The 23,912-nt window shown below is 38.1% G+C and overlaps 1 protein-coding gene across 1 annotated transcript in view; it reads left to right on the forward strand.

The window, feature by feature from the left end:
* LOC145467656 (uncharacterized) overlaps positions 1-23,912 on the forward strand; it is a 107,871-nt gene that overhangs the window by 29,852 nt on the left and 54,107 nt on the right. The window contains exons 15-26 of the mRNA XM_081451237.1: positions 1,985-2,293; positions 3,254-3,529; positions 3,989-4,264; positions 4,445-4,720; positions 5,224-5,505; positions 6,075-6,350; positions 6,809-7,084; positions 12,836-13,123; positions 19,415-19,699; positions 20,714-21,022; positions 21,576-21,890; positions 22,398-22,694. Coding sequence (XP_081307363.1) covers positions 1,985-2,293; positions 3,254-3,529; positions 3,989-4,264; positions 4,445-4,720; positions 5,224-5,505; positions 6,075-6,350; positions 6,809-7,084; positions 12,836-13,123; positions 19,415-19,699; positions 20,714-21,022; positions 21,576-21,890; positions 22,398-22,694 — 3,465 coding nt within the window. The remainder of the gene's footprint in view (positions 1-1,984; positions 2,294-3,253; positions 3,530-3,988; positions 4,265-4,444; positions 4,721-5,223; positions 5,506-6,074; positions 6,351-6,808; positions 7,085-12,835; positions 13,124-19,414; positions 19,700-20,713; positions 21,023-21,575; positions 21,891-22,397; positions 22,695-23,912) is intronic.

A 23,912-nucleotide genomic window follows, 5' to 3' on the forward strand; every position in this document is an offset into this window, starting at 1 on the left:
CCTGCTGCGTAAAACTAGGACGCCATTGCTTAAAAACCCTCAGGGTACAAGTAGCAATCTGCTAGGTTAAATTGTCTTGTGTGCTAAAGCCATGAATATGTCACAACTGGTCTTTTGCATGGTAATCGAGCCGACAATCGAACATTACTTTTTACCCCAAATTTCGTAAGTAGGGAAGATTTACGAGATGGTTTGCGTCACGACTTGGCTTTTTAGAAATCTATCGGTGACAATTATTTAACACATTCATTATCTTAACACTGTTTAATCAATTTAGAGCATTCGATTTGTTGACTTGATTTGAAGATTCTCGGCACGTCGTGAGTGACTGAGAGAACTTGATGTCTACTCGAAGCATTGCATTATTACTATCACATCGGGAAGGCATGAAAGCTTAGTTAGGAGTTCACACAGTTGTATGGAGGTTCGAATACGCTGAGAATTAGCAGCTTTTTAGTTCCTCGAGCTATTTTATATCAAGCTGTTGTGCTGTGATCCTGCTTCTTGGACACAACTTCAATTGGAAAGACAAGTGAAGAAATTATTGAGCGTAACAGAACTATGCCAAATGCGGAAATGAAAGAATTTGTTTTGACATTTGTACGTGAACCTGCCATTCGCATTGTTCATCGATCATAGTAAACATGAAGGTTGAATATCTTGGAAATGAGCGTGTTTTGATTCAAAAATGTGCGTTTTCAACAGTTTTTGAGGTGTTTGCAAAAAAGGTGCATTTCTTTAAGAAAATCCAAGATTGGATTTTCTTAAAGAAACGCACCCTTAAGTCATACGAATTTTCTTGAATTAAGGTTTGCGAATGCTTCCTTAATATTCAATACAGAGAAAAGCTTCTTTTGTCGTTATCAAGGATAAAATATTTCAAAGATTTCATTTTAGAATGAATAAACAGATGTAATAGGTGTAAATAGATAAAATGGTTGTCGCAAATCGTGTTCTTTTAAGATGGCTCATAACGGTTTCCCGCATTTTTCAGAACGTGATCATCAAAGCTACCCGGCCCTCGTTTACAGTTGATGTTATAATAATGATATCAAACAAATGCCCAATTGTTGATAAACAAGTTAAGGCTTTCTTCGTGATGCAAAAGGTTGCAGTAACAACAATATAACCGGTTGAAACACCCTTAATTTTAGATTTATGGGCTCTTTAATTTACTCAGAAACAAGTCATTTGACTTCCCCCCCTCCAGTGTGTTATCGAACTATGATTAGCATGTTTGAACATGCTCATCATGCAACGTTTTTCCAAATTTCAAAACATTTTTAGGAGGGGTTGGAAGGCACTTTCATTTTTCGAAAATCTACGTTGGTTCCGTATCCGCTTCCTCATTTTTTAAACTTTGTAAAAAGTTAAATCTTGGCATGCTGATTTCAACCAGATGATACCAAATGGTGACCACTGGACTCGTTTTTGAGTTATAACTATTAAGAGCTAAAATTAAAAATGTTTTCATCGGCTAATACCGTTGGTACGTTACTAGTATTGGCAAGAAAATGATTATAACCTGTTCGCCAATGATTATATTCATAAGCATTATATTCATACGCATTTGTTTGATGCCATTATTGTCAACTGAAAAAGAGTGGTGGGATTAGTCGAAGTGTTAACAAATGCTTGCCAGCCACCTAATAAATTCAGTAGAAATCTGGATACTGCTATCCCGCAACAGGAAGCCTACAAAATCTGCCTGCGCTCGTTTCACCTTAAATCAGTAACATTGCATTAGTAACTTAACAGTAGAACAGAAAGAACCCTTAAACAGAATCTTAATATTCCCGTATTTAATAAAGCTTAAGAAGATAAGCTTTAAAGTCATGTTTAAGAGAGTTTAAAGAGAGGCAATACATAGTGGTCAATTCGATAAAAAGAGAAATTCTTGTTCCGTTTCTTGTTCTTGGGAGAAAGGGAAACTACAGGCGTTCCGAAATATTTCATTCTTACTCCAACTGTGTTTCAATTGCAGATGTACCAGCAGTGACAATTGATGGAGATTCAACACAGTATAAAGCTATAGGGTACGATATGCAGCTGACATGCCGGTATAATGCTTCACCACCAGCGTCTGAAGTGCTGTGGAAAAAAGATGGAATTGTTATAACAAGAAATACAAGCCTGGAAATTAATGAATCAAGAATAAATATTACGCGTTACAATGAAAGCCAAATTCAGCTGACAATTATTAACGCTACCTCACAAGATGCTGGAAATTACACCTGTAATGTTACAAATGGTCTTGGGAATTCGTCCGATACGACTGTAATTGTTATTGAAGGTGTGTTTTAATGTACAAAACCAATTATTCAACGTGTTCATGCCTTAATTGCACTCATGTTTGTCTCTGAAGGTATTTATGTTGTGTGTCTATATCATGCGAAATTAATGATACCCTAAAAGGTATCCTATATCCTCTAACACGGGATTACGATCCATTAGGGTTATCAAGAGCAATTTAGCAATTTGAGATGATTGAGCTTATTCTCTTCTGTCCAAGACCAAAACCGCTTTAGTTGTGAACAAACCGTTCTCTGTAACGACGATGACGACATTGCGCGAAAAAAAAAAGACTTATTTCTTAAAAAATTCTCCTAAAGCATGTGATACTTTATATTTATAGACTCTAGAGGCAGAGATTTTTGTATTCAATTTAACAAATTGACGTCAGTTTTTTTTTACGCGTCAGTCCTCTTATTGGTGATAAATTGCGTTATAACATTGTCGAAGTGGTTGTGGAACCACGAACCGTAGGCGAGTGATTCCGCAGTAAACTTTGACAATGTTATGACGAAATTAATCATCAATAAGAGGACAGACCCATAAAAAAACTGACGTCAATTTGTTTTTTACAATAACAAGACCCCAAAATGGTCAAATGCCGGGAATAAATGAGGGGGAAAGACGCTGTAAGCTTGCCGTAAACAAAGATAAGTGAATTTTATTCAAAATGACGCGAACATTGTCAATAGTTTTCTCGCTTTTTGATTGGCTTCTCAAAAACGTCCATAAAATTTCATTGGTTAAAAAGTTAACAGTTTGACAGCTGAAAGTTGAACTTGAAAACTTGCATAAATTAAAACTTTATCCGTCTGTATTCTTATTGATGATAAAAAATAAGCCAATCAGCGCGCGAGAAATTAGGCAGTTATTGTAAAAATAGTTACCTTCTTGGACTCTGTCAAAAATATGTTTTGAAAAGATCAGTCGAAAAACATCATCTTTTGTTGTGTCTTTACAGAAAAACCTTTGATCACCACTCATCCACAAGGAGATACCGTAAGAGAAGGAGAAAACGTGACTTTATCTTGTAACGCTACTGGTAATCCAGTACCAACAATATCATGGACGAGAGATGGATCTCCTGTAAATACAAGTGGAAGGATCAGTTTTTCAGAAAACAAAAAGGAGTTGACAATAACGGATGTGAGCAGGACAGACAGCGGAGAATACCGATGTGTGGCGACAAACAGGGTTGGAAATGATACATCCAATGCTGCTACACTGAATGTCCAATGTAAGTATAGTGTCTTGTTTTGAAAAATCGAAACCGAGCAGTTGGCCTGTGCTGCCACCCTACACAGAGAGAACAAGAACACTGATTATCGGTGTTGGTTTGAAAGAATCTCGAGAGTGATTCACAACGATTGCCAAAAACCCGTAAATTGAAGCTATATGTTTCCTTCATTAGTAACTCTAATAATCAATGTAAGGATTGTGCTGATCGCATGTGAGCTTATTACAATTACAATACCCGATATGCGAATTTTAAACCGAAGGTCAGTCACCAATTATTTACCTGCACACAGTCGTCAAATATCACCGGTGAAATCTTTTACCAGGTATCTAAGTTTACTATAAATATATGATCAATGATTACTTCTTGCATCAAATTTTGGTTTAAAAAAGCCCACTAAATTGTGACATCCACATTGTTACGTTGTCAGTTCTTAGGCGGATTGTTTTACTGTTACAGATCCTTCTGAGATCACTGTTCATCCAGAAGCCGAAACTAAACCAGAAGGAGAAAACGTGACTTTATCTTGCAAAGCTGATGGAAATCCAGAACCGACAATATCATGGACCAGAAATGGATCTCCTCTAGACCAAAGCGGGAGGATCAGCTTTTCAGCAGATAAAAAGCAGTTGACAATAACGCATGTGAACAGGACAGACAGCGGAGAATACCGATGTGTGGCGAATAACAGCCTTGGAAATGATACCTCCAATGCATCTACAGTGGATATTCAGTGTAAGTAACTGATCAAAACCGAAAAACGCTGTCATAAGTTAAACTCTTTTACGTTGTTGTCTCCCACAGCACATTAGCTTGTTACAAATCTCCTGTTGAAGGCAAGTAGACATTTTCTGCATGCGTTAACTCCACAAGTCAAATTTCTTACTTACTTGGCTCATTGATATTCACGTACAGATCAGCCAAAGATCACTGTGTACCCACAAGCTGTGACAACGACAGAAGGAGATAACCTGACCTTATCTTGTAACGCTACTGGTAATCCAGAACCAACAATATCATGGACTAGAAATAGATTTCCTGTGACTGCAAGTGAAAGGATCAGTTTTTCAGAAAACAAAAAGGAGTTGACAATAACGGATGTGAGGAGGACAGACAGCGGAGAATACCGATGTGTGGCGACAAACGGCCTTGGAAATGATACATCCAATGTTGCTACACTGAATGTCCAATGTAAGTCTAATATCTTGTTCTAATTTAGCTCAGCCGAACAGCTCGAATACTGTCGCCCCGCCCAAAAAGTACAGTGAAGTGGTTTAATGTATCAACTATTATTTTTTGAATGGTCTATAAAACAATTTCCCCAAAACACGCAGTTGGAAGCCTTAAAGTATTTTTCTTCCGAAAACTTTAACAACTTTCGTAAAATATTACCTAGCAAAGGATTTTAGTTATAAAATTTAACGGCCGCGAATGTGTCAGCTTGATGTGTTCCGTCGGGAACCAAAAAGCCACTGAGTTTTCAGTCTCCTTTACAACTGTTCCATACGTAACACCGGCGACAAAGTGCACTAAGAGATTTATAACCTCCGACCACTCGCCCATCGATAATCGTCAAATCTGTGGCGACTATAAATTAGCCATAAATCATAATTACTTATGATATAAACATTGCATTTCGCGCCATTTACATTGTTCTGTTGTGACGTATTTTGCGGATTGCTTTATTATTTCAGATCAACCCGAGATCACTGTTCATCTTCAAACTGTGGCAAAACCAGAAGGAGATAACGTGACGTTGTCTTGTAACGCTACTGCAAATCCAACAGCAACAATATCATGGACCAGAAATGGATCTCCTGTAAATACAACTATCAATTCCAAGATCAGTTTTTCAGAAGACAACAAGCAGTTGACAATAACGGATGTGAACAGGACAGACAGCGGAGAATACCGATGTGTGGCGAGCAACAGCCTTGGAAATGATACCTCCAATGTTGCTACACTGGATGTACAGTGTAAGTACAGTATCTTGTTATCGACATTCTTGACAATGATATCTTCAATGCTACTACACTAGATATCAGTATAAGTAATTGATCAAAACATTACTTTCAGGATGTTTGAAAGGACCCTTGCCCCTATTACGTTTAGCACGAAACGGAGAAACAGAAATCAGCGACTTTTGACATTAATGTTTTTGAAAATTTCACCAGAAAAATTTCCTAAAAATGATATTACCGCAGTTTCCAGTTTACAGTGCGACCCCATCAACCAAGAAAGCAAAGATCGCGTTCAAATTTAACCAATGAAAACATGGGATGTTAACACTGCATTTCCGACAACTCATTCATCTAAGCAAGCTGCACACTGCAGAAGCAATGAGTTGGTGGCCATGTTTATCGTTTAACACTCAAACGGTGGCAAATTTGCAAATAATTTGCTAGGATGGCCTTGATAGTCGCACTGTAACTTGCCAACTTAAATCCATTTAAAGCATAAAAACCGGCTCGTATAGTCTTGAAATGATTTCAGTTTGCACTTTCAAAATTTCCCTTCATGACAATAATTGTCTTGTTTGTTACAGATCAACCAGAGATCGCTGCCCATCCTCAAAATAAAACTAGAATAGAAGGCGAGAACGTGACTCTATCTTGTAACGTTGATGGAAATCCAGTACCAATAATATCATGGACTAGAGATGAATCTCCTGTAAATATAAGCGGAAGGATCAGTATTTCACATGACAGAAAACAGTTGACAATAACGGACGTGAAAAGAACAGACAACGGAACCTACCGATGTGTGGCGAATAACAGCCTTGGAAATGCTACATCCAATGCTGCTACACTGAATGTCCAATGTAAGTATAGTGTCTTGTTTTGATAAATCGAAACCGAGCAGTTGGCCTGTGCTGCCACCCTACACAGAGAGAACAAGAACACTGCTTGTCAGTGTTGGTTTGGAAGAATCTCGAGACAGTATTCATAACGATTGCCAAAAACCCGTTAATTGAAGCTATGTTTTTCCGTCCTTAGTAACTCCAATAACCAATGTAAGGATTGTGCTGATCACATGTGAGCTTATTACAATTACAATACCCGATATGCGAATTTTAAACTGAAGGTCAGTCACCAATTTACCTGCACACAGTCGGCAAATATCACCGGTGAAATCTTTTACTAGGTATCTAAGCTTACTATGAACATCTGATCAATGATCATTACTTACATCAAATTTTTATGTAAAAAACCCCTACTAAATTGTGACATCCACATTGTTACGTTGTCATTTCTTAGGCGGATTGTTTTACTGTTTCAGATCCATCTGAGATCACTGTTCATCCAGAAGCCGAAACAAAACCAGAAGGAGAGAATGTAACTTTATCTTGCAAAGCTGATGGAAATCCAGTACCGACAATATCATGGACCAGAAATGGATCTCCTCTAGACCAAAGCGGTAGGATCAGCTTTTCAGCAGATAAAAAGCAGTTGACAATAACTCATGTGAACAGGACAGACAGCGGAGAATACCGATGTGTGGCGAATAACAGCCTTGGAAATGATACCTCCAATGCATCTACAGTGGATATTCAGTGTAAGTAACTGATCAAAACCGAAAAACGCCGTCATTTTAGCTTAGAAGGACCTTTTTTAACCGCGCGGCCATGGGCCGAGCGCGGTTCTAGGTTTACCCGTGGTTTATTAACCGCGCGGCCATGGGCCGAGCGCGGTTCATGGTTTACCCGTGGTTTTTTTAACCGCGCGGCCATGGGCCGAGCGCGGTTCATGGTTTACCCGTGGTTTTTTTAACCGCGCGGCCATGGGCCGAGCGCGGTTCATGGTTTACCCGTGGTTTTTTTTTTTCGACTTCGGTGCGAGCAGACCCAAGCTTCCACTCGGCCAAATTTTGAGTCGCGCAACCTGTGATGTTTACTCGCCAAAAGCTGTTGAAACATTAATAAATCTCATCTTTCGCGGGAATAAATTAAAAACCCAGCGCTCGTCAAAAATTATATTTTTTCACCAGAAATTTAGCTCGGAACATATACATGTTTATATTTGTTTGAATCGTCGATGAAATGACCTTTTCCGGATATTTTTTCCTTCGGGGTCAACCGAAACCTCAGATTACAAAATCACGCCGAACCCACATGTTGCAAAAAAATCTCTTCAAAACCCTGACTTCGAAGCGATATAACACTTCAGCGTTAATAGCTACCACACATCGGCAGGCGGTAAATCTATTCGTTAACAATCCAACTTTATCGTGTTAAAATTTCAGCGAAATCGAACAAAACCAGAATTAATTCGAATTTTTTTGTGACCTCACTTCCCAGACTTGTCCTAACAAAGGAAGCAACGGTCGCCCATAGCAACCGAAAGACACCAACATAACAAAGCCGACGTTTCGGCCAAAAAACTCCACAATTATCGCCTGAGAGTTTAAACTTGAATGGGAACATCTTTTTCGAACCTTTTTCAACTGATTTAGACGAAAGACTGGCCTCGGCGGGCTACAAAAACGACAAAGAGAAAAAACAGAACAAGACAACAGAACAAGACGATAATATTTCATCGCGTGGCTTTCGACACGAAAACGAAAATACAGCTTACTTCTGGATAAATTCAGCCTTAGAAGCCAGCAACCGGTCCCAAATTACTTTCTGTATCCTTACAAATGTCCTGATTTCCATCTCCGAAAGATTTTGCCCCGATTTTGAGCAAATAAACATTTCGCCGGCGGCGACCGCCATTACGGTGGCTTGCATACTAAATTAGCTAGCTTAACAAAATTCTCCCGAGGGGGGGGGATACGACAAATTTAGTGAGAATCAAAAGTAACGCCAATTTTCTGTCACGTTTTCAATCTGTGGTCACTGGAGTGACCAAAATCGATACATCGGTCGGGATAGGGTTTTTTTATGACTTGTGTGACTACTTTGCTAGCCCTTTACTCGTGGAAAACACCAATTAAATTTAATCATGACTTTTAAGAAAGAAAGCTGTTGTTAATAGTGTTATTATTGTGTCGTTGATATCGTTCATACCCATACATATCCCGAAGAAAGTTCTAGATTAAGACCATTAAGTCATCGGAGATTTGTCAACGGCTACCACTGATGGTGTAATAATACAGTTTGTGTTGATCAAGTGATGTGATGTCTACAGTAAGAAAAGAATCATCAATGACTGCTTTGGAATGTGCACTGCGTTCCGACGGTAGTGCTAAGCGAACAGTTAAATTTTAAAAGCGCGGTTATAAGATCTAACAGATCTTCTTGTTTTTTTCGACTTCGGTGCGAGCAGACCCAAGCTTCCACTCGGCCAAATTTTGAGTCACGCAACCGGTGATGTTTACTCGCCAAAAGCTGTTGAAACAATAAATCTCATCTTTCGCGGGAATAAATTAAAAACCCAGCGCTCGTCAAAAATTATATTTTTTCACCAGAAATTTAGCTCGGAACATATACATATTTATATTTGTTTGAATCGTCGATGAAATGACCTTTTCCGGATATTTTTTCCTTCGGGGTCAACCGAAACCTCAGATTACAAAATCACGCCGAACCCACATGTTGCAAAAAAATCTCTTCAAAACCCTGACTTCGAAGCGATATAACACTCCAGCGTTAATAGCTACCACACATCGGCAGGCGGTAAATCTATTCGTTAACAATCCAACTTTATCGTGTTAAAATTTCAGCGAAATCGAACAAAACCAGAATTAATTCGAATTTTTTTGTGACCTCACTTCCCAGACTTGTCCTAACAAAGGAAGCAACGGTCGCCCATAGCAACCGAAAAACACCAACATAACAAAGCCGACGTTTCGGCCAAAAAACTTCACAATTATCGCCTGAGAGTTTAAACTTGAATGGGAACATCTTTTTCGAACCTTTTTCAACTGATTTAGACGAAAGACTGGCCTCGGCGGGCTACAAAAACGACAAAGAGAAAAAACAGAACAAGACAGCAGAACAAGCCGAAATATTTCATCGCGTGGCTTTCGACACGAAAACGAAAATACGGCTTACTTCTGGATAAATTCAGCCTTAGAAGCCAGCAACCGGTCCCAAATTACTTTCTGTATCCTTACAAATGTCCTGATTTCCATCTCCGAAAGATTTTGCCCCAATTTTGAGCAAATAAACATTTCGCCGGCGGCGACCGCCATTACGGTGGCTTGCATACTAAATTAGCTAACTTAACAAAATTCTCGCGAGGGGGGGGATACGACAAATTTGGTGAGAATCAAAAGTAACGCCGATTTTCTGTCACGTTTTCAATCTGTGGTCACTGGAGTGACCAAAATCGATACATCGGTCGGGATAGGGTTTTTTTATGACTTGTGTGACTACTTTGCTAGCCCTTTACTCGTGGAAAACACCAATTAAATTTAATCATGACTTTTAAGAAAGAAAGCTGTTGTTAATAGTGTTATTATTGTGTCGTTGATATCGCTCATGCCCATATATATCCCGAAGAAAGTTCTAGATTAAGACCATTAAGTCATCGGAGATTTGTCAACGGCTACCACTGATGGTGCAATAATACAGTTTGTGTTGATCAAGTGATGTGATGTCTACAGTAAGAAAAGAATCATCAATGACTGCTTTGGAATGTGCACTGCGTTCCGACGGTAGTGCTAAGCGAACAGTTAAATTTTAAAAGCGCGGTTATAAGATCTAACAGATCTTCTTGTTTTTTTCGACTTCGGTGCGAGCAGACCCAAGCTTCCACTCGGCCAAATTTTGAGTCACGCAACCTGTGATGTTTACTCGCCAAAAGCTGTCGAAACAATAAATCTCATCTTTCGCGGGAATAAATTAAAAACCCAGCGCTCGTCAAAAATTATATTTTTTCACCAGAAATTTAGCTCGGAACATATACATATTTATATTTGTTTGAATCGTCGATGAAATGACCTTTTCCGGATATTTTTTCCTTCGGGGTCAACCGAAACCTCAGATTACAAAATCACGCCGAACCCACATGTTGCAAAAAAATCTCTTCAAAACCCTGACTTCGAAGCGATATAACACTTCAGCGTTAATAGCTACCACACATCGGCAGGCGGTAAATCTATCCCTTAACAATCCAGCTTTATCGTGTTAAAATTTCAGCGAAATCGAACAAAACCAGAATTAATTCGAATTTTTTTGTGACCTCACTTCCCAGACTTGTCCTAACAAAGGAAGCAACGGTCGCCCATAGCAACCGAAAGACACCAACATAACAAAGCCGACGTTTCGGCCAAAAAACTCCACAATTATCGCCTGAGAGTTTAAACTTGAATGGGAACATCTTTTTCGAACCTTTTTCAACTGATTTAGACGAAAGACTGGCCTCGGCGGGCTACAAAAACGACAAAGAGAAAAAACAGAACAAGACAGCAGAACAAGCCGATAATATTTCATCGCGTGGCTTTCGACACGAAAACGAAAATACAGCTTACTTCTGGATAAATTCAGCCTTAGAAGCCAGCAACCGGTCCCAAATTACTTTCTGTATCCTTACAAATGTCCTGATTTCCATCTCCGAAAGATTTTGCCCCGATTTTGAGCAAATAAACATTTCGCCGGCGGCGACCGCCATTACGGTGGCTTGCATACTAAATTAGCTAGCTTAACAAAATTCTCCCGAGGGGGGGGATACGACAAATTTGGTGAGAATCAAAAGTAACGCCAATTTTCTGTCACGTTTTCAATCTGTGGTCACTGGAGTGACCAAAATCGATACATCGGTCGGGAATAGGGTTTTTTTTATGACTTGTGTGACTACTTTGCTAGCCCTTTACTCGTGGAAAACACCAATTAAATTTAATCATGACTTTTAAGAAAGAAAGCTGTTGTTAATAGTGTTATTATTGTGTCGTTGATATCGTTCATGCCCATATATATCCCGAAGAAAGTTCTAGATTAAGACCATTAAGTCATCGGAGATTTGTCAAAGGCTACCACTGATGGTGCAATAATACAGTTTGTGTTGATCAAGTGATGTGATGTCTACAGTAAGAAAAGAATCATCAATGACTGCTTTGGAATGTGCACTGCGTTCCGACGGTAGTGCTAAGCGAACTGTTAAATTTTAAAAGCGCGGTTATAAGATCTAACAGATCTTCTTGTTATTTTTTTTTTTGTCGGTGACCAGACGCAGACCTCCGCTCGGCCAAACTTTGAGTCACGCAACATGTGATTTTTTTCCGCCAGAAGCTGTTAAAACATAAATACACGGACAATTTTACCGATATTGTTTTCTTTTTTGTGGGTAAAATATATTTTCTTTTCGTTTTATCAAAGCGTTGGATTTAAAGGGAATAATAAATACGGTGAAAAAAGGTATTACGTCAGCCATGGAATGCGCTGACGTTGCAGCTTTCACTTTCGCTACGTGACAAATACGATCGTGTTTACTTTGCAAGTTTATTTCGGCAGAAGCGACGGTCATTAATTTATTTGTAATTTTGTGAGTATTTCTTGTGGTTTTACGCAAATGAAGTAAATCGTTTGACTGTTTCATCAGAGCCAGTTCATAGATCGGAAGGAAAATTAAATATTTGCAAGCCAAGCAAAGAACGTGTCAGAACGTGCAAAGATTACGTCATTGGTAGGGAAATAACCACCGTACTAAAGATAGCCGTAGATAACGCAATTCTTGAATTATGTGACTCGTGTGACTTCTTTGCTAACCCTTAACTCAAGGGAAAAAACAATTAAATTTAATCGTGACTTTAAAGAAAGAAAGCGGTTTGTAATAGTGTTCGTATCTTCATGCCCATACATATCCCGAAGAAAATTCCAGATTAAGACTATTACGTCATCGGAGATGTCACAACGGCTACGACTGATGGTGCGATAATAGAGTTTGTGATGATCAAGTGCTGTGATGTCTACAGTAATCAATGAATCATCAAAGATTCCTTTGGAATATGCACTGCGTTGCGACTGTAGTACTAAGAAAACAGTTAAATTTTAAACGCGCGGTTATAAGATCTAACAGATCTTCTTGTCCTTTCGCCGGATTTAGCACAGGATTTTATGATTTATATATCTCGTTCCCAGGATTTTTCACTAGAAGGGAAAAGCCCTGAGAACGCTTAGCATTTTCAATCAGCTTCGACTCCGAATTGTAGCCTTAACAAAGTGATAGACAGCCTTGCACAGCATAAAAACTGTTTTTTCAGTTTCCGTTCTGAATCATGGTTTCACAGCAAAGTAGATGATTTCTTTTTTTGAAAGGACGCATTAAAAAGCTCGTCAAGCTAGCTCGTCATAAATGTCTAGCCCTTTGTTTTAGCTTTGCTCGTTGTAGTAATGTCTTATATTTTCATTATGATCTTTTTCAGTTGCACCTGAGATCTCTAAGAATCCCGAAGGCCTCACCATAGTGGAAGGACAAAATGTTGTTTTTAGCTGCGTAGTTGAAGGAAACCCGTCACCTAGCGTATCATGGACGAAGAATGGACAAGGATTGAACGTCGCAGCAAATTCACGACTGAATGCGTCTCGCACGAACAATAATCATATTTTGACAATTACAGATGTTCACCGATCAGACGCAGGTCAATACAGATGTGTGGCTGACAACAGTGTCGACACTTTCACTTCGTCTCCCGCCAAACTGGAAGTATACTGTAAGTATCGAATTATAATAAATCATTTAAGCCCCTTTAACATCAAAAACAGCGCCAGCGAGTTTCGTTGTTTGAAATAACATTGCTGTTTTGATTTTTGGCCTAACATACACATAATGTTGCTATTTCTGACGTCATGTGTGATCTCGAACTCTCTGTGTGCGGATATTTGCTTTTGTTACCCTGACAATAATGGCAGTTATTTTAAGTTTGTTTTCTGCTTGAGTACCACCTTCACATTTCCTGATCGATTCTTTCGCGTTTGCAATTTTGGGATTAACGGAGGTCACGAAAATCGACATGGATTTTTCGCGAGGAAAATGTGGCGCTATTTACAGTCGTCTATGGTAATATAACGCGACTGCGTTTATTTTGGGGTCGTGACCTCATTGTTCGGAAGTATTTACCTGTGGCTGTCGAGTTACGCTCCAGGGGTAGGGTAGGGTTGACTATTTTCGACTTCACTTTCAACCAAACTATGCTTCCAAGATATGGACGAACTCCTTGTCAAGACTATAACCTCCAGACAACGTCTTCCCCGCTGGCTTTCATTCTTTTTGTTGTTGGTATCCTATTCGTCCGCTCAAGAAGGTAACAAATATTTCGTATTTGAAAACAAGCGCTTCACGCGTTGATTTTCAAGCGGAAATCAAGCAAGTCGGATCATTCTGTATCACGGCACGTTAATACTGCATCGCATTTACGTACATCAAGCTGGTTATATCTTTACTCTGAAGTAGTTACGCTTATTTTTTGTCTAAACACATTTTCTGAAAGAAAGTTACCTTGCTAAACGTACATGTAGAACGATGGATTGCTTCAGCCGGTTGCTCAAGGTCGATATTTTGATATTACATATTTCTGTTTCACGTAAATGGCTTCGAATAACCGCTACAAAATAGAAACTGATAAATTTTTCTTAATTCAGAATAAACGTGTTGCTTAAGTACTGTCCCTCTGCATCCTTTTGCATTCTTCTATTAACGGTAGCTTTCGGAGTGGCAGGTGCATGTTAAATTCTTGTTAATGTGAATCGAAAGTATTCCGAATATTATTAAACTATTTAGCGTTTCTTCTTCAGTTTTTCCTTTCGCTTAGTATGTGACTTGAGAAGTGAAACAGCTGTCATTATGTCATTAGTGTTTTAAAACCGATAGATCCAGTCGATATTTTGCTGCTGTTTATATGTCTGTGCATGCAACTAATCAAAATGAAGCATTTCAACTGATGGAACTCGTAGCACTTCCTTGTAGCATTAAAGTTCGGGTTATTTTATTTTAGTCCAGCTGTTAAGGGACAAAATTGTTCGTTTTTTGATAAAAGCATCAAACTTGGCAAGGTAGCTAACCTCCATAAGACAAATATTTCCTGCTATGGAGCCACGCCAAATTTGCTTCCAGAACCATGGAATGCGCATATCAAAAATATAGCATACAAGGCCCTTACATGGAAACGAGGCTGATGCAAAATACCGCTTTGGCCTTCTGGGACTACTATGCCTAGTATCTTGCTTTTTTTAAATACAACAACAAATTAACTAGTGTTTTTGAGTCTTAAATTATGTCACGTGACCATTATTTTCAATTACCAGCAATAGGCACTGATGAAATCATTACCATTTTTTACGTGCCAATTTTATCATTTGCAATGTAGATTCTATTGTCTAAAGTAGGAAATTCAAACTTTAAATGTATGTTTGGGATGTACCAAAAACTTAATATCAGAACTATGCAGCAAATCGAGGCAGAGATACAGAGTCAATTTATATAGGTTTCATTGACATGATTTTCTTGAGTTACTTGCTTAGTGTGATTGAGACACCTTCTATTTCGCGTTTGAGACTTTCAAATATGCTGGAATAGATCGGGTATGTTACGATAAACACTTGCTGAACTTTTTGGTCTGAAGGAAACGTTTTGAAAAACAGCTTTCATTGGCTATAATATTCCTATGCCTGCCTTTAAAAACACTAGCTGGATAAAGGTTTTTTTAGTTGCAATTACCACCACAATTGCACAAACCGGTACAGTCAAGATTAGTCTTCAAACATATGTGAATAACTTACAACAATATTCTACTTATAAACCTGATTTCCATGAATGCCGTGTGTTTAAAAATTACGATAGAGAGAGCGTTTAAATTGACTTAATGAACCAAACTCTCTAATGTTACAGGGTAAGCTGTTGCAAAGGGTTGCGCCACTGTAAAACTATTTTTCATGTAGTTAGTTCTCGGAAAGGGAACAACAAGTTTGTTAACCAAGTCCCTCAGAGCATAATTTGGTTCATTTCGAGTTACAAATTTAGAAGTGAGATATTCGGAAACCAGACCGTTTAAAGACTTGAAAACCATTAATTAGGGCTTTCTGAATTTGATGTTGAAATTGCAAGTCTTTCCAGCTGAGTCTGTAAAACAAGGAATCGACATCAGCGTCATATCCCGATGAAGTTATTACTAGTGCAGCACAGTTTTGTTGTTTTCGTACCTTGTTAGATAATGTTTTGCCACAATTACCCCAGACTAGGTTGCAGTAATCAAAGTGAGGTTGAACTAGAGGCACAAATGGCTTAACTCGCTTTAGGGCTCCAATTGCAGTTCTAAGCGATCTTTTTGCACACTTTATCAGTGTGGGAATGCCATGTTAGATTTTCATTGATATATACTCCAAGTGATTTCACAGAGGAAACTTGTTCATTCAGAACATTATTAATGGAGAGTTCGAGTGTATCAGATAGAGTACTTAATCTTTGCCTGGAGCCGATCAACATAAATTCCGTTTTTGTAGCGTTCAAGGGAAGTCTGTTAGACACAAGCCATTTGCTTAGCTTTTCGAGGTCGTGATATAGACTAGACTGAATCAGACGCAAATCAGAACCAGCATAAGTGATGTGGGTGTCATCATCATGCATTTTAGGTACGCTAAACGATAGACAGTTACGCAAATCGTTAATATGAATCAGAAATAAAAGAGGACCAAGGATGGTTCCCTGTGGCACACCACATTTAAGAGTAGTTAAGTCAGAGAGAAAGCCATTAACGGAGCACCGTTGTGTGCGATTAGTCAAATATGATTTAAACCAATCAAGAGTTTTCCCATGAGTTCCGCACCGAAATTAGTTATATCCCGTTAAGCCAGGCTTTCGCGTGAAAATTTTCCAACTTTGATTTTTTTCTGAGACTTTTACCACTGTAACATGATGAGTTAGTTATGTCAGAAATGTAAAAAAAATGGGGGTTCACCGAGAACATGCCCGAAAGAACACCCTAAATCTGAAAAAATCGGGCTTCGTTAGCGAATAAGGCCACAGTGTCTGTAAGCCCGAAAATATTGCAAGTAGATCTTTGAAATGAAATGTTCTCTGCCAAATATTGTTTGAGTGGACCTATTAGGTGAATTTAGTTAACTGGTGAGGTTCCTTAAAGAACGAGTTTGCATTTAGCGACCATAGTTTCACGCGCCTTGCGGCTGCAAGATGGCAGGATCCGATGTCCCATGGGCAGAAATCTTTTTAACTTCCCACATTGATTTTCTGTACATTTTTGGACGATGTGGAGATAATGGTAAATAAAATCTGTTTCTGGGAAAAAAAGGAGGGGTCACAGAACGTCCAAGATTGTTAAATCCAGGCAAAGCTATAGCAATAGCCATCTGCCCTATCATTGCTTATTTTATTACTTAGCGCGAGCTCTCATGCATGACGTGACTTGTGAATTTGCATGCGCAGTAAGGATGCGCAGAAACAGTTAGTGTGAACGTCCTTAGGCTTCCTAAAGTATTTACGAACACCCTTCCTATGGAGCGCAAGTTAGAAAAGGAAACTTAGTTAATTTCTCTTAACGTTTTCCCTGTAGAGATTTACCAGTATGGGTACTGTTAAAATAAGGCTTATTTTTTGGTTGTCAATTTTTGGATTAAGGCCGTTACTATGGCAACACCTCATCTAATGACAGGCAGATATATTCCTCATTTTGGCCTAAACTTCTTAATATTTATACTCCCTTTCGGTGAAATGTTTTTATACTTTGCCACATCATGGAAATGATATTGCGTGACATTTTGAATTGATAAAAAGTCAAGGTTGTTCAGACGGTTTTTTCCAATATTCTGTAATTTTTCATTCTTCTAAATATATTAAGCTAGCTCTGACAGATTTTAACAAAAATAGGGTATTTTATAGGAATTGTATGTGGTTACAACTGAGCCAAATTTAAAAAAAAAACTCAGCGAAGGAAGCGCGAGAAAATTCACAGTCAGTTTTGCTTTTTGTGCTCATGTTGACATCATAAAAATCGAAAAACACTGACGTCTTCCTTTGAGCGCGCGCAGATTACTTGAGCTTTCGTCCTATGTGCGCGTACAATCGTAAAATTATAGTAAGCCACCTTAAGCAAATCACCTCAATAGCCAACATAGATCCATGCGTTGTCTAAGCCTTGATTTGATGAAGAGCCCCAATATGACACTGTACATGCCGAAACACAAGTTTCCAAGTTTGGATCTCTGATGACTCTATATGTAATGTTCAAAATGATTACTTCTTTTTATTTGCAAGGAAAAATGAGGAAGTAGAGAAATAAAAATTATTAATCGTATTAATGCAATATTCGGTATTATTTTGTTTATTGAAAATGATGGTCATGTGACTAATCACGTGACAAATTTTTAGACTCCCAGATACTTTATAAGTTGCTGTTATATTAAGAAACAAGAAATCTAGGCAAAGAACTCCGGAGAAAGCTTAGAAATAAGCATTTTAACTCACCCTTGTTCCCATGTAGGGGCCTAATATGTAATTTTTTGACATGCGCGTAGCGTGGTTCTGGGGGTAAATTGGGGATGGCTCCATATCAGAAAATGTTAGCCTTATAGAGGTTAGTAATCCTGACAAGTTTCATGCTTTTATCACAAAACGAACAATTCTGGTTATTTTTGGCTCTTAACAGCAGGGCTATTTGTAGTTTTTGCATCAGTTTCTTGAGGACAGTTTCCCGTTATGGTGCCCGCAGTTTCAAAGTGTTTCTAGCTAATACATGTACAGTATTAAAGAAGCATTGCTCTTCACTGAGCTTTTCTAAAAACGAAGAATAACGTTGAAATTTTAATTTTCAGCTGTCAGTAGTCAACCAAGTCAGTTCGCCAAAAGAAACAAACATTCACCTAACAGGTGTCCTAATCATTCAGTTTGTTAATTGCTGTTCCATTTCCATGTAACAGTTAAAATAAGGATTTATCATTTGATTGCTAACGAGATGTCATGCCAACCAGCTAAACTGGCACAGGCTCTCTGTGACAGAAGGGGCCTCAGTTAACAGTGCAAGACTCCTCTCTGTCAGTTTTAAATCTTGCCATGCATATGGGGGGTTTTGGAATGTTGCTGATGAATTTAGTCACTTCATTTCTAGTGACTGAAGTTACTCTGTCCCTTTAGTTGCACTGTGTTAATACTATAACAAAACAATGAGAAACAATAATACTGTTTGTACTTATTGACTGACTGGGATGGCCAGGCAGTAAAATATTTGGCTTAAGCCAAGAACCAAAAATTTTCCTGTCTGGTCCAACTTCAGTGACAGTCAATGATCATTTTATCACATGAACACTTTGTTTTATAATTTCATTTTTCAAAACTTCATTTGTGAGGAGTGTTGACTTTCATTCCCTGCTTTCAGAGTAAGTCGCGAACTGAAGTTGTCAGTCTGCATCAGATTGTTTGCCAGGATAGTAAAATTCACTACCAGAATGTTCACTATCAACACTCAGGTTGAATAACACAAAATTTTGCAGCAACAAAATTAACTGTTTCTGTCATTAACTTTGATCAATTTTAAGGGAACAAATGTACATGTACAGGTGTATTTCTAGTAGCTAGGGCTGTACCATTTTCATCTCAAACCATAGTAAAACCTAAACCAAACCATTACTTTTGACACTCAGTTGAAAACTGCTTTATAAAGTGTGGTAAATCAGTATAGCTGATGGAAAAGTGCTGGAAACTGTTGCCGGTCACCTTTAGTTTAAACAAAATCAATGTGAAGAATATTCTGTTTCATCCTAATTATCTCAAAATGGTATCCAAAATGTTCATGTGATTAAGTAGCATTAGAATTGCATTTAATTGCTAATAAGAAGTTATTTTAGAACCAGTGTAATTACAGTGTATATGACAATATTAATATTTGAAAGTGTGATATAGATCAGAGCTTTACACATGCCAATATTTTGATCATGTAGCATATCATATAACAAAGAACATTTTACCCAAGTCAGTCATCTGGATGCTTTTTTCCTAGTTCCACCTGAATTCATCAGCAATCCAGAGAATTCAACGGTGATAGAGGGACAAAATATTGCTTTGCAATGTGAAGTTTATGGAAATCCTGTACCAGATGTGAGATGGACAATAGATGGAGAAGCAGTAAATGTAGCAGATCAGAGGATAAATGATTCTTTTACAGGAAATACTTCAAGTTTGACAATTGTCAGTGTTGTCCGAGCAGATCAAGGACTGTACAAATGTGTGGCAAATAACAGTTTAAGTACTGTTACTTCCTATCCAGGAACACTGACAGTACATTGTGAGTGCTTAATTGTGTTGTTTTCACCTGATGCACAATTGATTACTTAATCTACTGGTAGAGTCTGTACGCATCATGTTTCCATCAACCAAGACGACAGCCTGGTTAAATTTATATCACTTCTTTGCATATTTTAATGAGAATGTAAAAAAGCTAACAACAGTACAAGAACAAAACCAACAACATCATTGATAATGGTTTTTTTCTGCCACTGAGAATAAATTAACAGTAGTTTGTGGAAAATTTATGTAAGTTGTAATCTTAATATATTTGCCTAGTTCCTGTCTGGCTTTCGCCAAGGCCTTCACCATCTTTTGATTTTGGTTATGTATCCGTAACCACCATGGACCACGTGACCCAAAACAATTGACTGCAGCGACATATTGAGGCCAGTAGGAACTAGGCAAATCTTATATGAGGATTTGATGCGTCAGAAATGGTCTGGATTGAGTGAGATTTCTAGAACCAACAATTCAGTGGATTAATACAGTGCTAAGCACTTTCCATTAATTGTACTTTTTTATTACAATGTACATGTGTAGCATAAGTGGGCTGAGATTTCACTTTTCAGGAAAAAACCTTGGGGCCAGCTGGCCCCTAAGTTTTCAGATTTAGTCACCAGCAAAAAAATTTTAGTGAAAAGCGTGAAAAGTTATTCGCCAGTGGAAAAAAAAAAAAAAAAACCAGTCACATTGGCAACACTAGCAGTTGCAATGTCGAGGACTGCTTTTAGAATGGGTCTGAATCTTTTGAATAACCAAAGGAAACTGTTTGAAGAAAACATTCCAAAGTAGGTATTGTTACCTAATCAGGGTTCATGAGGTATTAATAATTTCTGCAAATGTATTTATATGTCCCCGTTGCCCAGCTGGCCCAGCTAAGATAGGCCTTGAGATACAGAGATCACCTCATTTCCATTCATTTAATATTTTACTTCATTTCACTCTGTTTTATTTTTGATTAACTAAAGCAATTTTGCAAATAACTGAAACAATTACACAATTGAAATTGCAGTTGTGCCAGAAGTGAGGATTACTGGTGTTAAAGAACAGTTTGTTATTAAAGGAAGACAGATACTGCTGACATGTCAGTATAACGCTTTGCCACTAGTGTCGGAAGTGCAGTGGAAAAAAAATGGAACAGTAATAACAAGAAATACGACTGTGGAGATTAATAACTCACGAGTGGATATTCCATTTTTCAATGAGAGCCAAATACAGCTGTCAATTAATGAAACTACACCACAAGATGCTGGAAACTATACCTGTCTCGTTATTAATAATGTTGGTAATTCATCAAATACAACATCAGTTGTTATTCAAGGTGTGTTTTCCTGGTGTATTGTATTGACTTGGGTTTATACAATGTAACTTTCAGTAACTATCAACGAAGAAAAAGCAAGTCATGCTTAAAATGAGATGGTAGTGAAATTACTGAAATGAGATTTTTGCACCCCTTGCTTTTATTTTTAAGAACCCTCATAATTTTTTCAATTTGCCATCTGCCTTTCCTTATTTTTTTGGGTTACACCATTAATTTGCATTCAGCACCCTTACAGGTGTTAACCCCTGAAAAGGAATTCACAAGAAAGAGAAGAATCATGATTTAACTTTATTAGTCTCCTAACTGGTAATGAGCCTGTAAAAGAGCACTTAAGAGTACTCTTAATAAAACTGAAAAAAAAGGGATAATCTGTTCTAGGGGATTAGGCTCTTTCTGATTCACAGTGCTTCAATAATTCAACCAAACACTTTTTTTTCACTGGTACCCTGTATTCTTTGTCAGTCTATAGTTACGTTTTGAGTAGTGGGGGAGAACTATGATTGTACATGAATTGTTGTTGAAGAATCTATTATTATGTAAATTAACTCTACAGTGGAACCAAACCGACCATTGAATGTGTCAGTTGACTCCAAGAGCTCACAAGTAGTGAATATTTCCTGGATTGCTGGTTTTGATGGGAACAGTGCAATTCAGAACTACACAGTGAAGAGAAGTCTAGATAATGTAGACTTTGTTGATGCTGTCTGTCAAGGATCCCTGTCAGATAGTTCCTGTGTGGTGTCCAGTGCAAGTGCTTCTGTTGGAAACCTCTCACCTTGGACATTATATTACTTTAAAGTGTTTGCAAGAAACATGGTTGGCACTAGTGATGGGAGCCCTGTAGTGAATGCTACCACAGATGAAGAAGGTGCTCTACACTTATATAAACAATGTAGTTTTTTCAACATTTACACACATGTAATCTGTAACATTTGTTGTTGCTTTCACCCAACATTACTCAGGCACAGATTACTAGCTATTTTAATACCAAGGTGAATCAATTTGATTGTTTGCATGTTTAAAATGTGACAGCTTTTTTGCAGCTGATGGAAAATAATGCACACAAGAAAAGCTAGTAAATGTGCTGGCTGTTTATTTATTTGCTTTATCCTTTCACCACTATTGTTTCCATGTACAGCTGTTTGTAAAAAGGGTCACTGGCTTAGGAAAGTAAGAACAAAAGGTCAACTTTATTGCTTTATTGCTTTTCAAACTTTTCAGTTCTTTCTTTGCTTGTTTTCCTTGTTTACTTGGCTTTGCTTCCTTGCTTCATTTTCTACTCTTTTGTCGCCACATTTTTGTATGTAATGTTTATGCTAAGGTACATGACTTTGTACTGTTTGCCTTTGAAACTCAAATTAACTTTGTATGCCAGAGCCTGGTGCTGCACCTAAAAATGTGACAGGACAGAACAGCAGCTCAACCAGCATCGTAGTCATGTGGGATGAAGTTCCAGCTGATCAACAGAATGGTATCATCATGAGTTACACCATTACTTACAAGTCACACACAGAGAATGATAATGGAAGTGTTCAAGTAAATGCCTCTGTTTATCAGACAGAATTGACAAATCTAAAGGAGTATGTCAACTACAATATCACAGTGTTTGCATCTACTGTGAAAGGAGATGGACCAGCCAGTGATCCAATTGTTGTAAGAACAGACCAGGATAGTAAGTTATCTTTCTTATCAAATTTTTTTCTGGATGTTTTGGTAATTTCTTAGTGCTTTGTATAGACTGATTGAAAAACTTTAATCAGTAGAAGTGTGTCCTTTGAAAGCAACTATTTTTGTAGTTGAAGGGAAAGAACCCATGATGTTGAAGTAATTGATCTCAAAATACTGAACATTTAAGTGGCCATTGGAGGTTTTAGAAGGCATGTTGTGACATATGTGTTAGAGATACATGTAATGCGATTTCATTTTCTAGTGATGTCCTTCTTACATGTACAAACCCCTGGTCTAACATTGCTAATATCATCTATTAATTAATTAATTAGTCTGTTATTTTTCTTAAGTGATAAATTGGTCAGTTATTTTAGTTAGCTAGAAGGTTGGTTAGTTATTTATTGCGTTCGACGAAGTGGAAGGCAAACCTAATTTTGACCTGTGGCTTTTCAGAGTTGGTTTCCCTGTGCACAGTTCTAGGCTGAAAAAAACCACATTCCTGTAAGGACACCAAAATGGCCACCCCGCTTGATTTTTCAGGGGCATGTCACGGCCAGTAAACTGGTACCGTTTAATGCTAAGACATGTGATAAGACATGTGGCGAATATGTGAGTATGTGAGCAGGTCATGTGAGCTCGTCTTTCCGATGGATCTTTGTTTTGACTTCTTTCCATTCAGTCGCCGTACGCCTCGCTATTATGTGCTCTCAGCGTTAGATTTTGGCGAATTTAAACACTTCGACGGCAGCATTTATCGCAATCTGAGGGAATTGTCCTTGTTTATTAACACGACTTAGCTTTGGGATGATAACCGTGGGAACAGCTACATTTTGATTGCATTTGTTGATTAGTTCCAGTCGCGACAGATAGCTCAGTCTTTATCGGGTCGAAATTTTATTGTTTGGAATCGGTGGAAAAGTACTCTGAAGGCAAGATCCATAAGACTACTTTATTCATCAGGGGAAATACTCGAATTAGTCGCGAAACGAGCACGCGACTGCAAATGCTAGCTTAGAATAATGTACGTAATTTAAATCTTCTATGAAACTTGAGAGACTACAGAAACTGGCAGCGTCACGCAACGTATCAACAAATCGTGACCTCTTCACTAGCATGGACTTTGACACGGCATATCTGACTGTAAAACCTCGGTTGCTGCTGAAAAAATGTTGATTTTAGCAATAGACAAAGGTTGAAAGTCGGCTAGTGAAATCATTTATTT

The sequence above is a fragment of the Orbicella franksi genome, chromosome 14 (assembly GCF_964199315.1).
Source record: "Orbicella franksi chromosome 14, jaOrbFran1.1, whole genome shotgun sequence".
Classification (NCBI taxonomy): Eukaryota; Metazoa; Cnidaria; class Anthozoa; order Scleractinia; family Merulinidae; genus Orbicella; species Orbicella franksi.